Raw genomic sequence first — 11,136 nt, 5'->3', positions numbered from 1 at the left:
GGACGCAACTGTTCCTCATGAAGTGTGTATTCTGAAATATGAGAGAAATTGCCAACTCTCCTATCAAACATGTTCCTTGATTTATTTATGATTTTATGGAGAGAAAAAATTGCAGGAATCTGAAACAGTAGTTCAGTAGATCACCTACGTGAGAGGCTGAAATACTTACTACAAGCTTGAAAATAAAAATAAAAAATACAAAACAAACTAAAATAGAATTGCTAGTTTACTATACAAACAATTAATAAAAGATTGACCAATCTGACTATTATGCCCTTAGTTAAAATTTTCTTTACAAACAAAAAAGGGTAATTCGGTAACTAACAAAATCACATATCATTTTTTCAACCTTTCAATAACTAAGCGCCAATTGTCAGCCTCTCATTGGTCCAACTTTTTAACTTTTCAATAACCAACTTTTTCTCCCCAACACACTTATTCTCTCTCTTACTTAAATTTTCAAATTTCATTTTCCCACACTTTCTTACTTTCATTTTATTTTTTTTTCATTTAATCACAAAAATTATTAATAATTTATTTTTTTTAACTTTAATAAAATTAAATATTTATTTATCTCACGGGTCACTATCAATACAATATTTAATTTATTTTAATCGATCGTTACACACTTTCTCTTTCTTAATTAAAATTTCAAATTTCTCTCAAATTTTCTTCCCACACTTTCTTACTTTCATTTTAATTTTTTTTCTCTATTTATGTATTAACTCTAAAAAAAAATTTATTTTTTAATTTTAATAAAATTAAAAATATTGTAATATCACGGGTCACTATCAACATAATACTTATTTTATTTAATCAATCATTGTTTTTATTAGAGAGATAATATTCTTATTTTTAAATTTTTTTTCTTTTCTTCATTTCACGATTTTTTTAAAGATTATTTAATACAATTAAATTCATATGATTATTGTTCATTTTACATTTGTATTTAAATATATTTTATATCGGATAAAATAAAAAAAAATTTCACGGGTCATTATCAACAAAGTATCTAATTTTTATTTTTAAATGTTAAAATTTCATTTTTTTTATCTTCATCTTCCAGATTCTTTTTTTATATAATTATTTAATATAATTAAATTTATATAATATTTTTCATTTGTAATTAAATCATTTATTAAAAATTTATATGTATCTAATTAATTTCATACAATATTAAATAAATTTACCCGTGCGGTTACTAGTAGAATTCTGAAAATAGGATTTTAAAATTGGCTAATATTGTTATAAAGTACCCGGAAACGACGCCAATTTGATTCTTTGTTGTATATGAGTCAAAAACAACTTAATAAAAATGTAGTTTAGGGAAGCGACACTCGAGTCGTATCTCAAAGACTCCTATTTCATTTACCTAAATTCAGAGACAATAAATTTATAAAGAGATTTTTTTTTTAGTTTTAGAGAATTTTTATACAAATGTGCATAAGTAAAAATCAATTGATCCGTGGATGGCCTAGGTGGTGTGCACTAGTTTATGGCGAATTTGGCAAGCTAGAAACAATCTCGTTTCCAAGAATGCTGAACCAAACCCACAATTTGTTGCCCACAGCGTTATGGACTCGGTGGTGGAATGAAATGCTATCTGGAAAACAAGACAAAGCAGACATTCAGAGGTGTCTAACGAAACCTTTACAAATTCCTCTTGGATTGTTTAGTCTGATGCAGGGTGATTTGAAGGTGGAGTCGTCTTGCTTGGCTGCGTGATTAAGTCTACCACTGGGGAAATCATCCCAGCGTCTTGTCAATGAATCTCCAGCTTTATGGATGCAACTACGGCTGAATTGATGGGGATGCTATGGGTTGTGCAACTAGCATTGGATCATAAGCTTGATAATATAATCTTTCAATCAGATGCCTTAGTTGTCGTGGACTGTATCAATGGAATCTCCTATTCTACTGGCCTTGAATTGATTATGGACGACTGTAGAAAATTGTTACGTAGTTTTAACAATGTTGTTCTATCTTTCTTGAGTAGGAACTGTAATACTGATGCACATCACATGGTGCAAGAAGGGAAAATACTTGGTACCAAAACACGGTCTGGAGTTATCCCTCCCTTGGAGGATACTCGTTTGTGTAATGCCATTTTGGCTCCTGCTTTAATCTAAGAATTTCCTTTTCTCTAAAAAAAAAAAACCAATCGATCCGCTAAATCAACAAATATGACATGTTGATTCTATGGTTCAATTTTTAATTTTAATTCTATTAATATATATAGATATATATATATATATATATATATATATATATATATATATATATATATATAACAAGAATCGGTCGACCTATGCAAATTTGAGTTTCTATTATTGGATAAAGCACCACGGCTGACAATAAGCTATAGTTAAACAAAGTGTAACAAAATTAAAACCTGCTAACTATGCCCTAAGAAACTAAAAGCAATCAAACTAAATCCGATAAAATTAACATTTGAATCAAGTATCTATCTAAGCATAGAGGATGCTATTGACCTACCTAATATATCCTTCTTAACAAAAATTAATTACACTATATTATGCCCTTTATTGTAATTGACTAATTCAATTATACCAAACCAATCAAATTTCTCCTTTTAGACAAGTGGCAACTATTTTCTCTTCTCAAATTCAAAATACACTAATATCTAATGGATCCTCCAATTATCAGAGTAAACACACACTCACTTTTACATAAAAAATAAGGTCCTCGTCTCTCTCATCTTTAACGCCCTACCACAACTCTCTCTCTCTCTCTCTCTCTCTCTCTCTCTCTCTCCCCTCTCTCTCTCTCTCTCTCTCTCTCTCTCTCTCTCTCTCTCTCTCTCTCTCTCTCTCTCCCCTTCTTCAAGCTTCCACAACTATCTACCATTTTGAATCAATGTCCTTTTTCAATATTTCTGCCCTACAATCACATTCTTGTTTCTTTAATTTGCAGCTTATGAATCTGCTTTTGTATAAGGTTCTGAATAAGCTTTTGTATAAGCTGAGGAATCTGCTTCTGTATCTTGAAAATATTTTTTATCTTTTGAACGTTCACATTTTTGTTATGACTTTTTTATTTCTTAACAAAATTTTAAGTTGCTTTTGTAGCTTTTTATGTTTGTTCGAAAGCTTAGGGGAATGGTTTTGAAACATTTATAGCGTAGTAGCTTATTTTCACCCTTACTTCTTACTAACTTTTTAATAACGACATTCACTCTCATTCTTGCTTATTTCCATCTCTCTCCTTCAAGCACCATCATCACATTTCTCTTTTTTAAAGCCCGCCCCGTTAAAATCCGCCGTCCGCCAAAGCTCGCCCCGCCAAAGCCTGCCGCCTGTCAAAACCCTCCTCGCTTATTCGTTCAACCTGTCTTGCCATAAGTTTGCCCTTTTTTAGTTAATTCTAGTCATTTTAATTCTTAATAGTTTATTTCATACATTTATTTGTAAATATATGTAATATTCTTTTATGTAAAATTTGTTAAAAAATATGCTTTTATAGAAAATTGTTTTAAAAAATAAGTGAAAAATTTAATTAAAAGGTAAAAAAAAGTCTATTAATCTATTAAAAATGAAAAAAAATTAAATAAAAAATAGGCGGGCAAGTTTGCCGCCCGCCAACCCGTTATCTTGGCGGGGAGGGCGTGATTTTTATGCCCATTTCACTTGACGGACTTGTCCGCCCCGCTCGTTTTTTGGCAGGCTTAAGACGGGGTCGGGCGGGTGGCTCGTTTTGCCACCCCTACCTGCACAATGCATATTTATTTATGATCTTTTGTATTATTGTATAAAAATGCATGTCTATCTATTTTTTTTATTTAAAATATCGTTATTAAACTGTTACACATTTTAATTTATGTATTTATTTATTTTATACTTTAACCATAAAATCTTTAATTTTTTTAATGTTGTTAAGAACTTAGAATAATATAATATTTTATAATTGATCTGTTTATTTTTATTAGAAATGCGAGTAACAGTTATAGGTGTGGGTAATTATGTATCCATAGGTTACGAATACGAAAACAAACATTAATTGGTATCCATATGGGTATAAACTAGGTTATGGATATTTGTTCAAAACACATGTATGGAGACAAGTGTAACACCCCGAAAATCTAGATTAATTATATAATTAGTTATTTAAATACTTTAGCGTGAATATGAGAGTTCTTATGAAGTATTGTATTTGATGTTTTGATAATGATATGTGATGTTTTTGTAATTTATGCGATGTTCATGTGTGTTATGAGAATTATTGAAGATAATCAAAAGCATAAACTCTAATCATCTAATATCCTACAATTGTTAGTGTAGTGTCGATAGGTGTCAGTGTTCCAGGTCCAAAAAGACTCATTTGCTCTTGTAACTTGTACACTATAATAAAAACATAGCATTTATGATAGGAAGCTAATCCTACCAAGACTATCAATTTAGGGTTCAACAATTAAAAGAGAAAGACATTAAAATAAGCTAAAAAAAATAGAGATAAAAAGATAACTTTTGATTTCATTGATACTCTTGATACTCTAAAATGTGTCAAAAACACTACATATATAATGCTCCTAATGGATAAATAAGTAAAAGCCCAAAAACTATTAAAAGCCCAAAAACTATTAGGAATATTCTAGAAAATATAATAACATCTAATACATCAAAATACTAATAAAACTAATAATGAATTATTCTATTAAGTCTCCTATCAATTTATAAAATCATGCTAGCAAATAGCTTTTAAAGCAAGAATAAAACTGCAGGCAAACCGACTTTTAACTTTACATCTAAAGCTTTAATTTTTATCATTAGCTTAATAGTATCTTTTTAACCATAAAAAAGCAAACCACACACACCCTAAATATAATTATCAAGCAATTAGATAACAGAATTCCATTAAATTACAAGCTGGAACTAGATAGCTTACTCAAGACCAAAAAGAAAAAAGACCTATATTTTACCAACTCAACTACAATAATATATATAACTCAAGTGTTATTATATATTTTTATAACTAAATTTAAAAAATTGAGGCCTTTTTTAAACCCAAACTTTTGAGGCCTAAAGCCCTAACTTGGATAGCTTGGCCCTTGGACCGGGCCTGTGCAAAAAATAAAATTTCTGCCAAACCACACAAATTGTTGTAGTTTGTAATGCTACACACACCTGACAAATCATAGCAAGAAGTTTGTTGGCTTCCCCCCGCATGCTGAAGCCATCAATGCTATGACACCACATGGAGCTCCGACAATATGATTTTCGACTTGATGGAAATTGTAACGAGAATGAGTGAGATTAAATCAAGTGCACATGCATATACAACAGCATAGCGAATTCATTTTGATCATTATACTGATTATAGTATAACCCCTTGAGCAGATATTTAATCCTGAGTTACAAAGAATCAATGATTTTAACACAACTTGGTCTTGCCGAATACCAGTTTTGATCAATTGCCTGCAAAATTCCAAAACAAAAAGCAAGTGGGAGTTTAGCACAAATAGGTAAAGTACTGAATATCTAAACAAAATGTAAAGTCTTTTAAGAAATCAAAATTTATATGATGTATTTCCAGTTTCAAAAAAAGTTTCATATTTAGAAAAAGGAATAATCTGAACATGAGAAAAACTCTTTTTTTTAGGTGAAATTCAAAGTGACCAGCATGGAAGCATAACTTGATCAAATGATCAATCAAGCTAGCAAATTGAACAAATAAACTGCTTGCATTACTTCCTGAGTTGAAACCATTACGTGCAGCATGTATGATTTCAATTTTCAGCTGCTGCTTCACACCTTGAAGGAACGGTAGATTTGAGTCCGATGGCTTCTAGATTGTTCCAAGCCATCACAAAACTCGATAGAAACATGATTGTTTGAGTAATTTTATTTGGTACTTCTGTATATAATTGTCACAGTAAAGTGAATGGTGTCAAGTTGGGATGGCTCATCATTACTCCTATAGTGATAGATAGAGTGATATCTTTGCCTATCATTATCTCAAAGTAGTAATAATTCTACAAGTAGCAAAATATGCTGATAGCTGACATGTTTTTGGTGTGCTTGTGCAATTACTTTGTGAGATTGTTGAAGCTCAAAGTTAACTGTTATCTTTTGCCAAAAAAAATCATGGTGGTCCATTGTATTTCTGTCAAACTCGTCAATATTGAACATTAGGGGGAAAATAATATAATCATCTTTCACATAAGCTTTAAAATTATCAGAACATAAGCTTCATTACTATAAGATGTTTCATTTATAAATGTCAAAGAAACATCTTTTCTGTTACTTATCAACTAATCAAAAACATAAGAACATCCTAAACAGACAATGTTACCAATTTATATTGACATATCGTCTTTCTTCTCTTGTTGATCCATGGTATCACAAAGAGCTAATCCTCTTGTCTCTGGCAAACCAAGCAACGCAAAACACGACAACATGATAACTACTCCAAACACGCCATAAGAGAAAATGTCGTTTTTCCTCCCAGCAGATATCAAAAACGGCGTGAAAACATTACCAAAAACAGTAGCTTGTCCCACCAATGATGATGTAGTGTTCCTCACACTTGTTGGAAATAGCTCTAAAATGTAAATAAGAAACACATTAAAAGCTGTGCACGCACTGAAAACCGATGCCATCGCTAATCCAACTCGAATTTCTGGTATTCCTGATCCAACAACAACACACATTATACAACATACACCACTAGCTATTGAGAATACAAGAACTGACGGTTTTCTTCGGCAATTCTCCAAGAAATAGGTAGCCACATAAGCCGGTATTTCCATCAAGGCATTGAATACAACAGCCAAGTAAATGTCGAATCCTAAGTTCCCAACTGCTAATGGCATACCATAATACACCATTCCAATTCCAATACCAAGCACCATTGTCGCCACCATTCTCTTTAAAGCCCAACCACTCCCAAACAACTCCGCTATCGATGAGTAGAGTTGGAAAAATGAAGCCTTTTGTTTATTCACCGGAGCTTCTACTAAAACTACTGTCATATCATTACCATTCTCTAATGAAGAAACATCTGTAAGCATCGCCATAGCTTCTTCATGTCTTCCCTGCATTAGAAGCCACCTTGGAGACTCTGTAACAAAGATATAAGCGAGACCCGAGTAACAAATAGCAGGAACCGACGTCCAGATGTAAACCGATCTCCACGAATTAAATCTATTGACATAACCTATACCTGACAGTGACATATACCCTAATGTGAAGCAGAAATACTCGATAATACCAACGGTGAACCTCCGTTCAGTACTAACTTTCTCCGCGAGCAAAACCAAAACACAAGTTCCGATCGACGAACTAAAAAATCCAATCACGAATTTAAAAGCCGAATAAATCCAAATATTGGTAGAGAAAACTATGAGAATTGAAACTATAGACATCGATAAACAAGACATAACTAGTGTATTCTTTCTTCCAAGTGAAGTATCAGCTAAAGTTGAGAGAAGAAACGAACCGAAAAGACAACCAATGAAGAACGAAGATTGCGGTAAACCAGTAACGAAGCTACTAGCACATTCAAGACTCCATTGTGATATCACTGTTTTGTGTGATGGTCCATCCCATGACCATGAAGATTTAGGGATGTTACAGATATTAGAATCTGAGTTACATAATGTCGAATTCGTGCAATGCCATGTCGGGTATTCGTCGGTGTATATAGTTATGAACGATTGTTGTGCATCAAAGAATGATGCAAATGAAACAAGAATGCACATCATGAATTCGAACCAACCAAATCTTCCGAAACCCTTTTCCATCATATCATCTATGGATGGAAACACTTTTTCCTGGACAACAGAATCAGAATTTGTTTATACATAATTAGGTTAATTGAGATTTGAAAGTAACAATGGAAATAAAATATATACCTTGGAAGAAGGCTGAGGAATGGAAGAAGGTAACTCTTCTATAGCCGCCATGAATGAGAGAAGCTTGTGTTAAGAGAAATGGATGTGTTGGTTTACGTAAGGTTTTGATTTTTGAATGAAAATGCATAAACACATTTACGTGTTAACAGGATGATATTTTATATTATGGGAAATTCTTGGATACCCTTGGAAACTTGTAAAATTAGGTGTAATTTACCTCAAATGAGATGTATTAATGAAATTTTGTCACACATAAATTTTTATGAGAAGATTTTTTAATCAATGGTAACTTTTTACATTTTCCATATAAATAATAATTAATTATATTTTAATTTGTATATTTTAAAATTTCCATTTTAGGTTTTATTTTATTTTAAATATTAATTTATGCGTTTTCTTTCATTCTAAGAGTTTAAAAATGAAAATTTTGAAAATATTTGTATTCAATGCACCAAACATTAAAAGAATTGATTTTTTTAAAAAATAAAAATGATTTTTTTTTTTTACAAATATTTGTATGCAATGTATTGAAATTTAAAAAAAAAATTAATTTTTGCAAAGAATATTTTTTTTATTTGGATCTTTAAAGAGTTTCTTTGAGGCACTCGATAGTAATAACCTATAAGTAACATCTATATTTTAGTTAATTTATATCTCATAAATTTGTAAGTGAAATATATTTAAAAATTATTGTGTTTGATTTGGTTTGTCGATGACTCTTTATTAAATTTTAATTTGTTGAAAATTAATTTCAAAATATCATATTTAAAGTTAATTATATTTTAAATTAATTATGAATGTTAAATACTAAAAAAACAATGGAAAAAAAAAAAAGAAGTAATGAATAACCAATTATTATGATTTTTAATTAAACATTTAATTTGTAGATATTATTTCTAATGATGCATTGAAGGGATTGTTTGATTCCTGAAAATAATTCATATCATTTAGTTTGATTTTAAAATAATTCTTATTTTTTTTAACTTAAAATAAGAATTCTAGTTTTAATTTTGATTCACGAATATATAGTACAAGAAATTCCTCGCAACTCAGGAAACAAAAATAAAAAAATCTAAAAAAGCTAAAATGCATGAGATGTTCCTCGCATATTATATGGAGGGATGCTTTTAAATTTTGAAATTGAGGTCATACAAAGAGAAAATGGTGTCATTAAAAGCGTGCATTTGCACTATCGAAAAAAAAAAAAAAAAGCGTGCAGTTGTAAGGGACAATCCAATAACCTATATTTACTAGGGCTGGACATGCGGTCGGGTAGGACTGGATTCGGGCCCAAAACATCAATCCGGCCCAACTCTCGGGTGACAAAGTGTGTTCCATTTCGATACTACCTTGTATTGGTTATGTTCGGGTTCGGTTTCATCCGGATCGGGTAACTGGGCCGGGTTATTTCGGATATCAATTCTTGTTGGCCCAATTCAAAATCTAGCCCAAATAACAAAATCCAATAGTTTTTTTTCTAATTTTTTTTATTCAGATTAAAAATCTATCTAAATTGTTAAATTGGGCCTTATTTTTTTCCCATATCTATTGTTAAATTTTAAGATGAATATGAGCCTTATCTTTACAATAACTTACTTTAAAAAAATTGCCATAAACATTTGAATTCAGACTTGACATACTGATTAAATTCAAATTCACTGTACTTTAAGACCTGATTTCACAGAATTTAAAACTGAACCAATTCTACAGCATCAAGTTCAAGCATCACACTCAGTAAGTTAAAATTCTGTACCATCAAGTTCATTACAATTTTACAAATAAGCTTCACAAGCTACATAATAACACAATCAACATAAGTCCAGCATCAAATTCTTTCCTCTTTCCCTTTAAGACAAGCTCCATCTTCTAGTTCCAAAACCTTCAGTTTCTGCTTCTATATTCATTTGAACAAATAAGCATTGATTTCAACAATCAGAGATAGTCAACAAATAAGCATTTCAAAATCCAACAATTTTCAGAGTCATCAAAAGACCACAATAGAAAAACAATAATTAAAATTATACTAAAAATATACTAAAATTAAAACTCATAAATTTACAATAACAAAACATTAATTAATTTAGTTATACTAAAAGTAAACTAAAATTAAAACTCATAAATTCAAAAATATTATACTAAAATTAAAAACAATTTTCTAAGATCAATATTTGATTTAACTCCCATACGTCAAAACTCACATAAATAAAAGTAAATTTTTATCAATACAAAAAAAAAGGGTAATGCTAACATGTGCCCTAAGGGCACATGTTAAGAAACCTATATTTAAAAAATTTGTCTTGAATAAAATAAAAAATAAAATTAATTATATATTTATAATTAATTCAATACACAAGTTCCAAGATAAAGTTTCTTTATTTAGGTCTTAACATGTGTCCTTAAGGCACATGTTAGCATTACCCAAAAAAAAAATTATACTTGTGGGTTTAAAAATCATTATCAACACAAAAAATATACTCATGGGTTTAAAAGTAAATAATTTTTATCAACACAATATTTTTATAGGTTTAACATAAAACTAAAAATGTTGATTTTGCTTAGTTCAAATCATATGAAGAAATATAATTATGAAAATAAGCCAAAAAGAAGTATTAATAAAGAAGTGGAGAATGAAATTTACCAGAACAGATATGTAAAATACTCTAATGTAAAATTATGTTTGGAATGATTCCACAAGTTAAGGCCCTGTTACTAGAAACAAAAATTGTTCTTCAATACAAGTAATCCATCAGATAATAAAAAATAAGAAAGAATAAGAAACACAAACATATAAAAATAAATAAGAAACTAATAACATAAACCTTCATAAGTTTCCTGCTCAACCTACAAAATAATCAAAGATTCTAATAAAGGGAATTAATATAATATTAGAAGATAATATTCAAAACACAAGTTTAAAGAAACACATGAGATAACATATAGAGATGTTTAAATAAAGCTACCACAAAAAAACAAATTCAATGGTTCTATGTAAGGAAATGATAAAACTTTCAAAAAGTTTAAAAGAAAATAAACTTTCACAAAATTAAACAACTTTTCCTACAAATTATATTAACACCTGCAAAAACAAGAGAGAGAAAAATTAAAAGAAAATAAGAAGATATAACCGTAATCACAAACCAAGTAGTCAAACAAAAACTCTAGATGTTGAACAAATACACAAAGTACTAACCTTTTTGAGTATTCAAGTGATAAGCAAGCCCTGTCATATGAGATTCATTGTATTAGCTACTGCATAAAAATCAAAC

At 30.0% G+C, this 11,136-nt stretch overlaps 1 protein-coding gene across 1 annotated transcript; it reads right to left on the bottom strand.

Moving 5' to 3' along the window:
- Positions 1 to 6,313: 6,313 nt before the first annotated feature.
- Positions 6,314 to 7,921, bottom strand: LOC131606540 (organic cation/carnitine transporter 3-like). The gene is given in 1 exon segment (XM_058878749.1): positions 6,314 to 7,921. A coding segment is annotated over 1 exon segment (1,608 nt).
- Between the last annotated feature and the right edge of the window lie 3,215 nt (positions 7,922 to 11,136).

Source organism: Vicia villosa, linkage group LG5, assembly GCF_029867415.1.
Source record: "Vicia villosa cultivar HV-30 ecotype Madison, WI linkage group LG5, Vvil1.0, whole genome shotgun sequence".
NCBI lineage: Eukaryota > Viridiplantae > Streptophyta > Magnoliopsida > Fabales > Fabaceae > Vicia > Vicia villosa.
This window is presented reverse-complemented; position numbering and strand designations above follow the sequence as displayed.